A 15,948-nucleotide genomic window follows, 5' to 3' on the forward strand; every position below is an offset into this window, starting at 1 on the left:
CGCAGGATGCTGATTCTGAGACACTGATTCAGGATTTCTCAAGTTTTGATAATGAAATGGTATGACAAATATTAAACTTTGTGCCACTATCAAAAATAGACTTACAGCTGTATGACAGTACTACCAGGCGAACCCTGACAACCTCATACACTGAGACATTCAAGTGCTGTCGTCCCAAAAAAGTTGCAAACCAGTGTTGTAGGTGACCCCTCACCGATCCATCTGCTACCACAGACAACATTCATCAGTATTCAGTGTGTGCTGGACTCTCTTTTCCGACCCCAAGTAAAAGCATCAGAGTAGCATTTTCACAGGTTGGCTGCAGGTGTCCCGGGGGGTTCAAAACAAACAGCATGAACACCTACTACAGCTCCAGCAGAAGAATGCTGTGATAGTGGCAGGCAGGCTGCAGCTGTGCTGAGTGCTAAAATGGCTGCTCATTCTCCATACAGACACAGAGCTTAGCCGGGAGGAGGAGGGCTCCCACTCCCAACAATTTGCCTCAAATGTGGCTCATCCTTAGGTAGGCTTAACAGCTTGTGTGTAGTGCTAATGATGGAAATGCCGTTTTTCAATTGCTCGCAATAGAATGAATATTAAACACATAGGATTATACTCCGATGAGGGAAGTATAAAGTTTAAAATCGTCAAGCGGCAACTCTTTCCTCCCTCATCTGACTGGAGAGGTGAAGGTAACTACAGCGCTTTACAGGTAACCACGTAGTGACAAGATCTAGTTAAGGGTTCTTCATCTCTTCTCCAGATCTGAGTTGCATTTTCGGAGAAGAGCGTGCATCATTTACATGATATACTGCATGTGTTTGCATGTATTGTTTGATCTTACTTATACGCCACAAGGCAAAACTAATGAGATATTGTTTTTTATTGGAAGTCTGAAGAAGCGAAAACATGTAAACAACGACTAATTTCAGTTTTTTTATGACAGTGTTTTTGTTTAGTTGTTTACAGTCAGCTTTTACTCCACTCTGTGTAGCAGAGGCATAAACTTTGAACTGAACAACTGAGGCCCACACTAAACTCAATATCCTGGCTCTTATCTGGGAAACATCTTAGCCTTGAGAGGCCCAGCTACAATGCTTTAACTTACAACATTACAAAGTCTGCAACACCAATACTACACAAACAGAAAAACTTGTATCATCAAGCACAGTCAAGCAAAACAAAGTAATGAATTGCAAACTGCCTGGAGATAATTAATTTTTATAATTAAACAAGTTAAACACAGAATTAAATTAAAGAAGTTAACTATGTATTTAATGTGATAAAACGGGATTTCTGTTACTTGTAAGCAACTCCATAAAGCTTACTGTTGTGTTAATGTGGTGACTGCGGGTGACAAAATTACAGTCATAGAAACTGTGTCTAGGAATTACTAAACTTAAATGATTTGGAAAAGAAAAAAATATTGGTCTCGACTAAACACCGGTAATCACTGCTAACTAGTTCGAATGCGACAGATTTGGGATACTGGGGTACGTGAATAAAACTTACTTGACTTAATTTCACATAAGCTAAAACAGTCTCGAGTTGCCGTTGCCCCGCATTGACTTGCGCCACGCGTGAGAACACAGCCAATGGAAAAACTAAAAGGAGACTTTAACATGTTAAAAATGGTATCTGAAGTATCTTCCTCCTCTGTTCTACAGAAAACAGATTCATGTGTAAGACACACAAAACCCGATTTAACCTCATAGTCACGGATTTATGTTTACATTTCAGAGACAGAACTCATGTTCCCCATTTACCCAACTGCTCTGACGTCTCTAACACACAAAGTTCAAATCTCAAAGTGATCTGAAAACTCAGCCTTTATAACCAAACTATTGCAATACTAATCAAGATTTTTATTTTTGAATAATGTTCTTCTGGGCAACATATTGAGTAGGTCATAATTATTTTGTCGTTCGATTCTACTCACCCCAAACACTTTCCCTGTTTGGATGACAATCAGTAAATCCTCTCTGACGTGAGCATTTAGACTTGAGGACAATTATTTCACTCCTTCTCAAACGGAAAATCTCAATGTAACAATATTTGAGATGTTGTTCGATTTGGGCATAAAGCCTCTTTTGGAACGTGTCTTTAAAAAGCAGTCGACTGCACTGTGCGAGGAGTTGAAAGACGTGAAAGGCGATCAAATCATTAGATTTTAGTGTCAGTTAGCGCTGCGGTGTCTTAAAAATCAGTCCAAATCAGAGTTTAACACGCATGTGTCTGTTCATTAAAAATGCAAAATTTGTGCTGATTCCTACCGTGCACTTTTAAGAATGACAGATGTATCCTAGAGCTGAAACAATTAGTCAGTTAATCGATTAGTCAATCGACAGAAAAGTAGTCAATTAAATTATTTTTTCAAGCAAAAATAGTGAAAACGGGCAAAATATTCTGATTCCAGCTTCTCAAATTAGAAGTATTTCTTGCTTTTCTTTGTCAAATATCATTGTAAACTAAATATGTTTGGGTATCTGGACTTTTGGTCAAACAATATAAGGAATCGGAAGAAGTCACATTCGGCTCGGCGAAGTTTCGGTGGATGACGGTGATGCATTTTTTTGACAATGTTTTGACATTTCATAAGCTAAATGATGCATCGAAAAATTAAAAAAAAACAACAACCTGCTGATCAAGCGATGATGGAAATAATCACGGCCTGCAGCCCTAATTCATCCGCTCACTTGGCCGAAGCTGTTGACAGTCGTCATTTTGTACCAAATCCACTATATTTACACTTACAAGTACAAGTTTGTGGCAACTGAATTTCAAATTTTACACAAAGGGCTGAAAGCTTTTAAGGCAGCAGGCCCCAAGACACTGCAAGTACCATTAAGAGAAATTTAGGGTCAATTAAGGGGAATTTTTGTCCATTACATTGATTATCTGATGTTAACTGACTGCTAACAACATATCTAACTGTAACATTGTGTTCTTGATGTACTTTTGAGCATTTTTGTACACGGCTGCGTGAGTTGCACAAGGATCCGAGGCACTTTTGTCGTGTGCCATGAGGTCGAGATGTCCTTTCAGTTTTCGCGTTCGGCGCGCAAGTTGCAGACTGAACCGAGCGACCTGCAGCGACACCTGGAGGCCGAGCAGACACACCGTCTTACATAAGAACAGCCCGATCGCCTCCTTTTCGCAGGTGGCGGAGGAGCGAAATGTCCCACCGAGCAACCGCACGTTGTGCGTTCGGTTGGAGAAGGTGGTGTCGGTGAATTGTAGTAACGTTACGCGAGAAGGAAGGAAGGAAAGAAAAAAAAAAAAAAAAAAAAATCAACAATGAGTCAGGCATGTTTGGAGGCCCTCGGCACATCCTCCCTCCGCTGCAGCGGCCAGTTCAATCGCGGTTTATCAGGATGACATGCTGTCATGCACTTACGTGAGGTGCGGGAGGAGGAGGAGGAGGAGGAGGGGGGGTGTCTCTCGGTGGGCTTACCTGCTTTGTCGTCCGTTTAACTTGTTAAACACGATCCTGCCAACGGGGTCTGGCTGCAAGTTGTCACGCTGGATGATTAATTCCCATGCAAACGGCAGCTTGGACTGTGCGTAAAACAAGCCAGTTAGCTTGCTCAGCTAACCAGCTTAACTAACTGCTTGCTGGCGACAAGGATAGTCAGATGTCTGACTTTTTTTTTTTTTTTTTATCCACTGTTACTTTGGACTGATAATTTTGCGGTCAGCTGCGGCGATCATGTTATGAACGCGAGTAGGTTAGCTTGGAAACCGAGCAGAAGTTGTATGTTAGCTGGCTCGCTGGCAATTTAACGTCAGCTTATGTTGACAAACAAGCCTGCGTGGTTAAAATCACACACGACTTGAAGCTAGCTAACGCCAAGCTGCTAGCACGGTTAGCTTAGCTAGCTAACCACCTTGCTAATTCCGAACCTCGTTCCAGAAATCCCTTTTCGCTGCGTCCGACTTAAATCCCATCGGCGGTAGCAAACCGTAAGTAACTCCGAGGATCACTTGTGGGTGGTTTCCGTGTTTCAATGACGGCGCACTCGCGTTTGCAAACCCAAGTTATCGCTTTGGTCTCTGCTCTCCGCCATTTCCAATCTCTCAACACAAACAAACAGGGCTGCTCGTGCACGCGGAGCGTCGGGGCGCGTTCACCGGGAGGGCAGCGGGCAGAAGCCTCTGCTGTGTCGATACAGGAGACATGGCTGATAACGGACAGGTCATTAACGAGACGTCTGTGCCCATTGATGAGACGTTTGTGTGTGTGTGTGTGTGTGTGTGTGTGTGTGTGTGTGTGTGTGTAAATGGCGTAGGCTCTGTGTTGGTTGCACTCAGTGGCGAAGCACAAAAGTATGGGCCCCACACATACGCAACCCCAACAGGACCCCGCTTCTCCTTCTAATTCATCAGTTGTCAGGCCTGTAACAATAAATAACCGAATCAGCAAGTGAACACATGCGTGTCCGGGGGATATTGGCGTAATCGGCGTAGATGGATTACTCAACAGGCCCACGGCACGGGCCCAAGGTCCCGGAGGGGTCAGAGGGCCCCGAGCCAGAGCCCCCGTGAGAAGCGGGCGTTAGTAATACATGTTATAAAGTCAGTCAAACAACTACGAGCAGACGCAAAACGACCAGAGAGAGAGACAGAACGAGCACAGATACACGAAACGACTGTAAAAAGACACGAAACAAACACAAATACACGAAACAACAAATGACACGAAACAACCAGAGAGAGACACAAAACAAGCACAGAGACACAAAATGACCATGGAGACACAAAACAACCACAAAGAGAAACAAAACAACCACAAACCCTTAAAACAACTATAAAGAGACATAAAACGACTACGGGGCAACACAATTGCGTGGCCACATGGTATGTACAGATCGTTTGTGTCGTTTGCAGGTGTTTGGTGTCTCTCTCTTGGTGTTTGGCGTTGCTCCTTCGTCCTTGCGCGTCTCTTTCTGGTCGCTCCGTGTCTCGTCGTGACCGTTAACGTTGTCTGCAGCCTCAGCCTCACGGACACACACGTAGCGTGTGCCTGCAGCCTCTCCGGCTGTTTTGTGCCTCTCTCAGTCTGGACGTCCTGCGACTGCGTGTGATCCCGTGGCCAGCGGGTCCGGCGTCCCCCGGCCCGTCTACGGTGATCGGTGACGGAAGTGTCTGCAACACGGAGGGGGGGCGTCGGGGCGTCTGCACAACCTGAAACATCAGCACACTCCCGCCCCTCGTTTTCAACATACCGCGGATCTTCTTCGTACGCTGGGCACTAGATGGAAAACCAGTTTATTCTGCCCCTTGAACTGGGGGAGGATTACCGTGTGTCACTATTAAAAGACGAGCAAGTACGAATTCCCCGTAATTAAGTTCAATTTGCCCAATTAAGTTTCCGACAAGCACTGGGCCCAGCCCCGTGGCAAGCTGGAAGAAGCAGGATAACCCTTCGGAAAACCTGAGGGCACCATCCACACACGGGCAGCTTCGGCACTGACACTAAAAACCGGGACTGAGACCCGGTAACACTCTCAAGCGGACCGACTGCTCTTAGCCCAGGGAGGCAGGTCACGTAGGAACTCAGTCTAATGTATTAGACTCTTCTCTCATCTCTAATTTTGTTTCATGTAAAAATAAAATAAAATAAAATAAAATAATGATAATGATAATTAGTTGATCAAATGTATATCGGGTTTAGCCGCCGGCTGTTTCCGCCTCCACAAATGAAAAGGATGAGCTGCTCGGCTCCGTTTCCAACGCACATCCTAGTGGATTTTTTAATGAGCTGCAGAACCGGGTGCTGGTTCCTCGCGGGTCGACCCGCCCCCGCCCCCGAGCAACGCCTCTCACGTTACACAAGGTCATTTGATCCATTGCTCGTGGAAGAAAATATTGATCAGTGGTAAGGAAACAATGTTTTGGAGACTTTCATGGGGTTTTATTTTTTCCATCTGTCGGAGTGCGGAGATTGTGAGCAGCGCCTCTCCCCCGGGGTGCTCGCTGCTTCTGTGCCCCCTGTTGCCCCCGTAGACCCGAAACAGCTGTTTTTTGTTTTTCTAGCACATCTCCTCGGCTGCGCGTCTCCGCGCTGTTAAATATCCTCCATCTACTGCTCCGGGCCGCCTCCCGTGTGCGTTGCGCCCGGAATACTGTGATGGAATGACATGCGTACGGGACGGGACGGGACGGGACGGGGGGGTCCCTTTGGGAGACATTCTGGGACGTACCCGAGAGGTTCTCCAGTTGTGTCCCCCACAGTGATTGGTCCCTTACGTTCCTTTAGAGCCCGTGGTCTTAGTTACGAGTTCAAGGACATGGCTCGCGGGAGCTGTGGCCGTTGGAGCTGATATATTATTATTGTTTTGTTTTGTTTCTGTTTTATTGTTTTCTTTTTGGCTTTTTTCAGTATTTGTTGGCGAGCAGCTCCTTGTATCGCGCCCGAAAAGGGACGTAAAAATCTAAAAAAATAAAAAAAAATAAAAATCATAAATAAAAATAAGACGTCACACACGGTGTCCCATTTCAAAAAACCATTTCGGCGACTGCCCAGATTCACTACGGGCCCATCTCGTGCACAATATGCAAATCGGCTATGATTTATTTACTGCCCCCCCCCCCCCCATGTGCCCTCAGTTGACCTGGTCCCCGAACATTTTCATGGGGGGGGGGCGATGCCTGTCGGTCGAGGAGGCGGACTCCAAAAGTACGGATCATTGAGCCCTAACATCTCCTCAGTGAAGAAAATAACTTAAAAAAAACAACAACACTCAGGCCATAGAGGACAGTGGGAGAAGCGACGTCGGCCATTGAGACAAATGGCTTCCTACAAACCCAACAACCCGTGAAGCGGTGCAGCCTGGAAATGCAGCGGCGGTGCCAATACGTCCCGCTGCAGCCGGCCAGAAAACGCGCGCAGAGAAAAACGTGGTCCTCATTTGTTATTGATTTGGTTATTTATATGAAATAGGAAAGCTTGTGCAAACGGAGCAGCCGGGGAGCAACGGGGGCCTTTTTTTTCTTGAGAGTCTCCGCAGCCACTCTCAGAGATCGTGTCGCTTGTTTTGTTTTTTGTCTGTGGACGTTTGGTTTGCTCCTGAGTGGAAGTCTGAATCATCGGTCGACTGACAGGGGGATCAATCAGCGGCCATTTTTAATAATTGATTAACTGTTTTGAGTCATTTTTCAAGCAGAGAATGACAAACGCCCCCCCCCCCTCGCTCCAGCTCCTCGGTTGTTCGGCTTTACTTTATGTCTCACTGATACCGAAAATGACCGTTAGTTGCAGCCCCACGTCTGTACAGGACTGTCGGTTTTAACCCCCCCCCCGTGTCAACACCTAGGAAGACGCCGGACCGACACGTCGGCCGTTGAGTGAATCAAGTGTGTGCGTCCGACAGACGGGGCTTTCCCACGCGGCTGGAGTTAATACTACGTATCTTGGGCGAAGCTAAGTTGGTGGTGCACCACAAGGTCCGGGATCCCGGATTCTGTGCTGAGAAGAAAAAAAAAAAAAAAAAGGAAATTGGAGATTAAGACCAAGAGAAATAATCAGGATCAGATTGATCTAGACCCATGTACAGAGCCACGTGTAAGGAAAAGTGAGAGCCGCGGGTTAACCACCACAGACGTGCGTCCCGGTCACATTGTCCCACACTTCTTTTCTTTTTTTTTTGTCGGTTACACACCCGCAACGCCTCACACGTGGGCTCCCCTTCCCCGATGACACGTCCCGCCCGCTCCCCGACCGAATGACCGGTGACCTGCGGGGAAACAGGTTATCAGCAAGAACATATTCGCAACTCCCCGGCCACCGTACGGGATTAGAGGGCGCGAGTCAGATGCGTTTTAGTTGTACATTAGCGTACATTTGTCGCGCACAGTATAAGGCGTCACATTTAGGAAAGGACACACACACACACACACACACACACACACACACACACACGAAGCACATCCTCTCTACTGTCCCCCTAAACAATGAATCTTAGACCACGTTGCAATGAATTCTAAAGAGGCCTTTGTGTTTTAATTGTGTTTTTTATTTTATTTTATTTTATTTTTCAGGCAGAAGCGTAAAGAACTCCGCCGAGGTCGAGGCCGAGCGGTCAAAGAGGTCTGACGTGAAGTTGCAGCAGACTGCGTGACCTGCGTGGCCGGCGACCAGACCTGAGCCCGGGACCACTGTCGACAAACCACGGAGCCAATGTCTGCAATTTGGAACAACAGGAGACTTCAACCAAGACCACTTGAAGTTAACTGCATCTGACTCTGCTCAAACAAGCCGCGGAAGTAATTTCATAAACATGCAACTTGGTTCTTAGTTGCAACACGGGACTTTAGATTCCCGCACTAATGGCTCAGGTTTGGCCCCGCGAACTTCCGATTTCTGTGGGTCCTCGGTCTTCGTTTATCGCCCTGCCGCTGAAAATCCAGTGGAGACGAAACACAAAATAACTGGTCTAAAGCCTCGCGAGCTGGGTCTGGCGGTTCAGCGGTGACTGATGGAGCGCGCCGGGGGCGCCGTGCTAGCGGAGTCGAGCCACGTAACCCGAGAGCCACATGCGTGACCCGGGGGGACGAGCGTGCGTAACGCCCACGCGCACAGCATCTACTCGCGACCCAGTGCAGCGGCACGACAGGACGAGGAGGACCGGTTTCAGCCCCCCAGCGCAGATCTGGCGCCGTGACTTGGATTCAAACCCTTATGCACACGATTGGGTGGCGGTTACATGTTCGTACAAGTAACGTACTGAGTTGTATTAACACGCTGTGGCAACGATACACTGCGTAAAACCGCGACCACAGAACAGTGGGCATCTTTTCTGCTTTTGCAACGTTTGAACAAATTAATCGAGATTCACAAAAAAAGAAGAAGAGGAAGAAGCGTATTTCCCGCTTTTAATCTCGTAGATTACAGCTGCTTTGATGCATGGACAGACAGATGATGCGATTGCCCACGGCCCATCTCGTAGACGGAACTCCGAGGCCTCCCCCCTAAAGCGGACGCGGTCTCTTCCCAGGGCAGGTCACTTGAAGAGCTTGAACTTGCGCAGCAGCGGCTGGACAGCCTCTTTCGGGCACGGCTTCAGCGCCAGGCACGTGGGGATGTTCTCCGGCTGTTCGACCCAAAGCTTGTGGGACACACCGGCCTGAGTCAGCTTCTCCGACAGACCTGAGAGGGCGGCCTCGTCTGGAGCCTGGGGACAGAAGACACACACACACAGACACACACGATTCAGCCGAGATATTAAGGAATTTGCATGATATACAGGTACCATTACTTCAGATTTTATTCCAGGAACCCACATGAGAAAATACTTATATTATTTGTTATTTTAGTGCTGAGAAGCTACATCCTGTAGCAGGAGTTCAGTTTAGTCACCGGAAGTAGGAGGAATTTTTTTTCATAGGAAAAATAATTTGTCAGAACGAAACTCCATATGAAATGTTGTCTTTTTAAAAAATGACTAGCACAGCAGAACAAAGATGTCGCTGCTAGAACACCATTCACCACCGTTTTATAATCTGTAGATGTAATTTTTCAATTCGGCACTAATCTGAAACGCCCAACTAAACTTTTCTCAAGTGAGTTTTTTAAGAATGGCTTCACTCCTGATCCCTACCATCTAGCACCTGTTAGCCCATTAGCTACACACGCAAAGGTGAAGGAGGATAGCTGGCGCTAACCGGTTGAAAAGTTACACTATATAGTAAATAAGTGTTGCCGAATTATACAGGTAGCCAGGACACGGTGTCATTTCCTATTAATTGAAAGGTACAACCGTTGTGTGTCTGGTGACGACCTAGGAACTAAAATGACAGCTATTTGAATGAAGTCTGGCGTGGCGTGTCGCGCTTACCCCAAGCACCACTTTATGCATGGAGTCCAGCTCTGCCAGGTACTGCTGTGTGTCCGGGTCGGAGTAGTGCAGGTGGATGGCGGCGGTGGCGGCGTGACAAGCCTGCGTTATCACGGCCCCCAGGGGCCAGGACAGCTTGTGAACCAGATCCGACCTGACGACAACATACTGGACCAGCCGGCCCGGAGAGCCGGCTCCCGAGGCCGCCATTCTCTAGCCTGCACCGGAAGGGATTCTGGGTTTGTTTATTTTCCGGGTCAGCCGCTGTGTCGCTGATCACGTGGAGATACCCAGAGGCGACATCGCCATCTGGCGGTTGCTTTTAAAGGTTCACGGTAAAACCTAAGGTCAACCTGTCTGTGGAACCGGCAAAGGGACAAAATGTTCTTCAATCCCGAGCAAAACTAATGTCCCGTGAGTTTTGAGCACATGTTCTGTTAAAAAACGTTGAGCTTGAGAATGAGGGGAACCGCTCCGGTCTGTATATGTGACGTGGGTTCGACCGTTCCCACCTCAGAACCCACCTTCAGAACCCACCTCACGTCCCTGCTCCTGAGGTAGTCTGAGAGACGTGGGACGTTCACCCATGCAGATAAGCCCCATTAGGGGAGAAGTCAGCCTTTCACTTTTAAAAGTTTCTGAACGGATGGGTAAAGCACATCATGCCGCTGAGTGGAAATCGCTTCATTGCCTCTCTCTTCTTCCCTCCTCCTCCTCTTCCTCTTGTTCCCCCTCCTCCTCCTCATCGTTTGCTATACTTCACTTATGTTTTCTTTTCTCTTATTTTTGAAGTCTAGACACCTGTCGGTGGTGCTGCTGTCGCTCCCGATCAATTGCTGTCTTGTCTTTTTGAGATTTTCTTTTGAAAGCATTTTTCCTCTTTGTGTTTTCTCTGCAGAAACAATCACGTCTGCATTAAACTATATATTTTTATTTGAAATCCAAGCTTTTGTCAGTCAAGATTTGAGAGCGTTGGGGAGGAAGATATGTACAAGTTTTGAGCACGCGCACCGACGAAATAGTTGTGTGTTCATGACACGTAGGACCACATCTGAACATGCCTGGGATTTCGAACCTCTACTAAAAACAGTACAAATTCACTGGATTTGACCAGAAAAGTGAATTTCCAACCCCGTTGGCGCCTTGTAACAAATGTCAGGTTACTTCCCTGTGTATCACTAGCTTTTTTATTTGCCTAAAATGCTTGAATTTTCCCATAGAAGCCCATTAACAAGCATCGTCTCACAGTATCTGTTCTACTCTGAGAGAATAGAGAAAGACTGATTCAAAGTGGCTGCGCACTTAACATTTAAAAGCGGGGTCTGCATCAAATTTGCAGTTGAAACGGCAACCAACAATCATTTGCATTATCGATTAATTTTCAGGTTATTTTCTCAATTGATCGCTATGACTGTAAACGGACAGAAAGTGGTGAAAGGTGTCTGTAATTTCCCAGAGCCCAAGGCGATGTGTCTGAATTGCTTGTGTTGTTCTACACAACAGTCCGAAACCCCCAAATCTTTCGTTCACAATCAGATTTGACAAAGAAAAGCATCGAATCACCGCATTTGTGAAGCTTTAACCCGCAAATGTTTGGAGTTGTTGCTTGAAAAGTGACTAAAGCAATAATCAAAACAGTCGCCGATGAACTTTCTGTCAATCGACTCACCGGTGAATTGACTGATCACTGCAGCTCCAGTTAAAACCCAATTATTTAATCCTTAATGAACCTCCATAATCTTACAACTCTTAAAAAAAAAAAAAAATCCTGAATAATCTTTTTATTATCTCAAAAAATTTGAAATAAAATGAAATGTAATTCCCCAGTTCGTTCAAATAAATGACAAGCAAACACACGAGTAAATGTCACAATAATTATTTATTAAGCATACACATTATAATATAAATATAAAATATGCTATTTTTGTTTTTAAAATTGGTGAGACATCATTTTATCTGTGTGGAGACAGACAACCATACAAACAGGTTTTAATATTCTACCAAAATCTGCTGAAACTTCTAGGCAGCTGTAACAAACTTGCCGCGACGGTGCCGTCCTAAAATCAGAGCCTGTATTCATGGATGCGTACCGGAGAAGTGTAACTGATCCAGGATCAGGTCCAACCTAAATGTCACCATAAATGAGGAGGCAAACTGGTCTTAGATCAGCCCTCCTAGTCTAAGATGCCGTATGCAGTGGGCCCACGTACAGAGAGAGCACAATAACCTACCGTATATTTCTTTATATATATATATTTCTTGCTGTAGTCCAACGATGGCAATTAGCAGCATGATAATGCACCACTCATTTTTTTTTTTCTAGTTCCGAGAAACCGCAAAATAAGTCGAGAAGTAAAGAAATCAAATGAACATCAAACATACCGATGATCGTCGTCACTGCACTAAGAGAGGAGCTCGTCCACAGTGAAACGACCAGAGATAACCGGGCAGTCGAATCGGATCGGAGAGCGGTGACGCTTGGCAGTCAGGATCGGGCTCAATTCAGTTTCCCCTCAGCCAACGGCAGGAAGTGGATAATCATTACATTTTGACGAAAAGTGAAAATTAATGACATCAAGTTCTGTGCGTTTCATGGACAGATCAACGAGAATGAATTCTCAAACCATGAATTACAGTTTCAGTTGACTGAATCTAAAGTGAACTGATCCCCAAACCTACCAATGACAATAAAGAACAAATAGTTTGAACATTTTTTTTCTCTTTTTTTTTCCTGTGTTTTTTTTTTTTTTAATTTGTTTGGGTTTTTTTTTTTTTTGTTGTTGTTTTTTTTAGTTTTTTTTTTTAAGTTCGGTCGACATGCTGAATCCTTGTGTTTTGCAGGTTTTGTGGTCAATCAAAAGGAAAAGTATTGAGCGAACCACTCCTGGCGCTGGGCGTCCGGGGAGTCGATGGTGGAGTCCTTCGTTTCAGGAGGGCTTCGGGGCGGGAGCGCAAAGCCGCCGCGACGAAAAACAAAACAAACAAACAAAAAAAAACAAAAAAACACAAAAAAACAAAACAAACCAATAAAATCAAAGTGAGAGAGAGAGAGAGAGAGGAAAAAAAAAAGAAAAGTCAGGGAATAATCCACAGTTTCATCCATCAAACTTAGTTTGAAACATAAGTGCAATGTCTGGCAGTGATGAAAAGTAACTAGGTACATTTAATCAATTACTGCACTTAAGCACAATTTTGAGGCATTTGTCCTTTGGTAGAGTATTTTTATTTTTATGCTACTTCATATTTCCACTTCACTACATTTCACAGGCAAATGTTATACTTTTTACGCCCCTACATTTATTAGGCAGATGTCGTCACAAGTTACTTTACAGTGTAAGACTTTCACCCACAACGGGACGATCCGATTCTCAAAAAATACTATGCGTTGTTCCCAAGTCCTAAGACAAAAAGGTGAATACATTGGTGTGACCCTACGGTCCAACCTATTTTCAATGCCGACCCCCTTGTTTCAAGTACTTTTCTGAAACAAAGACGCTGCTTTCCAGGTCATTCTTTAAACAAACGGATTTAAAACAACAGGTTGAATGTGGTACTTTTCACTTGTTTTAGGTAAATAAGGTTTTAAGGACCTGGTTATATACAGAGACGTCTTAATGAGATAGGAGCTTCTATAATATGTGTAGTACAACAACATAAAAGGCCATTTTCCTGCATAACAAGTACTTTTACTTTTGATGCTTTCAGCGCATTCAGCTGACAACACTGTACTTTTACTCCAGTGACCTTTTGAATGCAGGACTTCTACTTGTAATGAAGTATTTTTCACATTGCGGTATTTCTACTTTTGCTTGGGTAAAGGATCCGAGTAGCTCTTCCACCAGTGGTGTCTGGTCATCTTTTATCCCTTCTGTGTGTTTGGTCCTTAAACTTTCATAGGCAGCAGAAAAGCACGTATTTTTTCCATCTCAGACACAGTCCCTTGTTCTCCGCCGCTACTGGCTGCAGCCCCACACCGGACCACATCTCCCTCCGTGCTGGCGGTGCCGTTTTCCCAGTTTATGGATTTGATTTAGGCCTTGCACAAAGAGCCGCAGTACAACTACCAACAGACACCAGTCCGAGGGTTTAAAGGTATCTGAATATGTAGACCACTCTTCCGTCCATAGGGGGGCAGCAAAGTCATTGTCGGGGTCCGGTGGTTTGTGGTATTTCCGTGAAACTCAACTGTCACACATTTGTGCCAACGCAGGCCCCAGTTGACACCGCACTTATAAACTTGCAAGAAATCTAACTATCAAGAAGCAACTGACACACAGAGACCCCAGGGGTTTCTGGGGCCCCTGGAGGTCTGGGGTCCTGGGGTTGGTCTTGCCTGGTAATCCAGCTTTGTGTACTACATACATGTGGTACTTAATGCACTATACACGGTGTACTTTACCGACTGCACATGAGCAGACGCGTCATTGAAACTTTTATTTTTAGAACGCATACTGACTTTTTTTGAATATTCTTAAATTTATTATTTACACCAAAAATAATCTGCTGAGAATTTAAAAAAAACCAAAAACCAAAAACAAAATCCAATCAGGGACCACTTACTAGCTTTTTTTGGAGCTTTCAACCACTTCTCATGATCTGCCAAAGCGTACAGAGTTTCACCTAAAGTTTCAAACTCCATCTGCAGAGTAAGACCTTGAGATGCGGTTAAAAGCCCCCCCCCCCCCAAAAAAAAAAGCGGTAAGTGGACCTATTAAGTCCTGTTTCCAATGAAAGGATGAGCTCAGCTTTGCATTTATACCGCACATGTGTTTGCTCAAGGAATTTTGTAGTTGTATTTTTGACTCATCTCGTGTGAGTGCAGCACGTATCATCTGACATTATAAGAGTCTGATGTGCTGTGTTTTTCGTATTAGCATGTAATGGGCTTTTATCTGTGTTTGAAGGATGAGTGTGTGTGTGAGTGTGTGTGTGTGAGATACGGTATCTGTATCTAACCTTACAGCCTACAGCTATTGAATGTTTTTTTTTTTTTTTTGTCAATAATCAGTGAAATGTGCGCCGCATGACGAGATGAATCTGTAGCTTTTTACTGACTCATATCCTCGGGGGGGAAACATGTTGTTTCCCAAAGTTTGAACTAATTAGGTTGAGCGAGTGCATCTATCAAAACAAACAACTGCTGCAGTCACTTCTGCTTTCTTAATGGGCTACTTCTTAAACAAACAGGCCAATAACCACCGGGGTAATATTTAAATTTTGGGGGGTAATTTGTTTTTGTTTTTTTGTTTGTTTTTTTTTAATTTTCTGTGCTTCAGGTAGTCAATTACTTCTCAAAAGGCCTTATATTTTACATTTGTTTATATTCTTCCAATCTATTTGTTCAGCCTGATAAATAGATCTTATTTACACTGACTATGGTCACAGTTCAGACTCAAAGCATCTGTTTTAAGTCTATAAAAACATAAACTGTAATATACACATCACTTTACATCCAACATTCCTATATGAAACAAACACCACTGTACACTTGCGGTTTTTATCTACTATTAAGTAACAACATTGCACTCTGCCTACATCGGTATTTGGCCTGTCAGCTGACTGACTGATCCGTGAAGACGTGGTTTAAATAAATTCACCCGATCTGGTTTGATTTTTAAATCTAACTATAGGTAGCTCACACGCAGACAGTTCAGGTTTGGATTACAAGCTGTCCACAAGAAGGAAATGCAGAAGGAAAGGGGGAATACACACACTGTTGTTCTTCTGGTCACCATATTGGTTAAGTGGTCAAATCCCAGACAACTTCCGTCATACTGTATCTAGGTGAACATCCACTCCGGTGCTTCATGCCAACACAGCATAGAAACACACCACACTGAAAGATTCTGGCAGATGTGCATTGTCCTGCGTAAATGAAGTAATTAAGTGGTAAAAAGTTTGCGGTGTTTCCAGCTGTTTCTTAGGCGCATTTATAAAGCTGCGGCCAAACTTGCTGCCATGTCTCTGTCTTTATTTCGGGTGAGGAGCCACATATTTATCTTCACTTTATTTCTGGTTTTTAGCCGAACGTGGCCGAAAGTAGTCACTGCTAGCTCCAGACTTATAGGATATTTTTGTTTTATCTTTAATGTATGTGATCAATTCACTACAC

General features: G+C 44.8%; 3 protein-coding genes across 4 annotated transcripts in view; all 3 read right to left on the reverse strand.

Moving 5' to 3' along the window:
- Positions 1-3,628, reverse strand: part of ncoa1 (nuclear receptor coactivator 1) — a 55,318-nt gene extending 51,690 nt beyond the window's left edge. The window contains exon 1 of the mRNA XM_040124435.1: positions 3,455-3,628. The gene's annotated coding sequence lies outside the window, so the exon portion shown is untranslated. The remainder of the gene's footprint in view (positions 1-3,454) is intronic.
- Positions 3,629-8,860: 5,232 nt separating this feature from the next.
- On the reverse strand, positions 8,861-10,096 carry ptrhd1 (peptidyl-tRNA hydrolase domain containing 1). The gene is made up of 2 exons (XM_040124611.1): positions 9,837-10,096; positions 8,861-9,173 (listed from the first exon to the last, which is right to left on the reverse strand). Exons 1-2 carry the CDS (start codon positions 10,044-10,046, stop codon positions 9,003-9,005), a joined length of 381 nt encoding a protein of 126 aa, XP_039980545.1. The 5' UTR covers positions 10,047-10,096; the 3' UTR covers positions 8,861-9,002.
- Positions 10,097-11,733: 1,637 nt separating this feature from the next.
- Positions 11,734-15,948, reverse strand: part of fam184ab (family with sequence similarity 184 member Ab) — a 126,343-nt gene continuing 122,128 nt past the window's right edge. The window contains exon 22 of one of the 2 annotated variants that reach the window (XM_040126120.1): positions 11,734-12,772. In XM_040126120.1, the coding sequence (XP_039982054.1) occupies positions 12,691-12,772 (82 nt within the window). In that variant the 3' untranslated portion in view covers positions 11,734-12,690. The remainder of the gene's footprint in view (positions 12,773-15,948) is intronic. The other variant, XM_040126122.1, reaches the window with a different exon arrangement.

Source organism: Xiphias gladius, chromosome 4 (assembly GCF_016859285.1).
Source record: "Xiphias gladius isolate SHS-SW01 ecotype Sanya breed wild chromosome 4, ASM1685928v1, whole genome shotgun sequence".
Classification (NCBI taxonomy): domain Eukaryota; kingdom Metazoa; phylum Chordata; class Actinopteri; order Istiophoriformes; family Xiphiidae; genus Xiphias; species Xiphias gladius.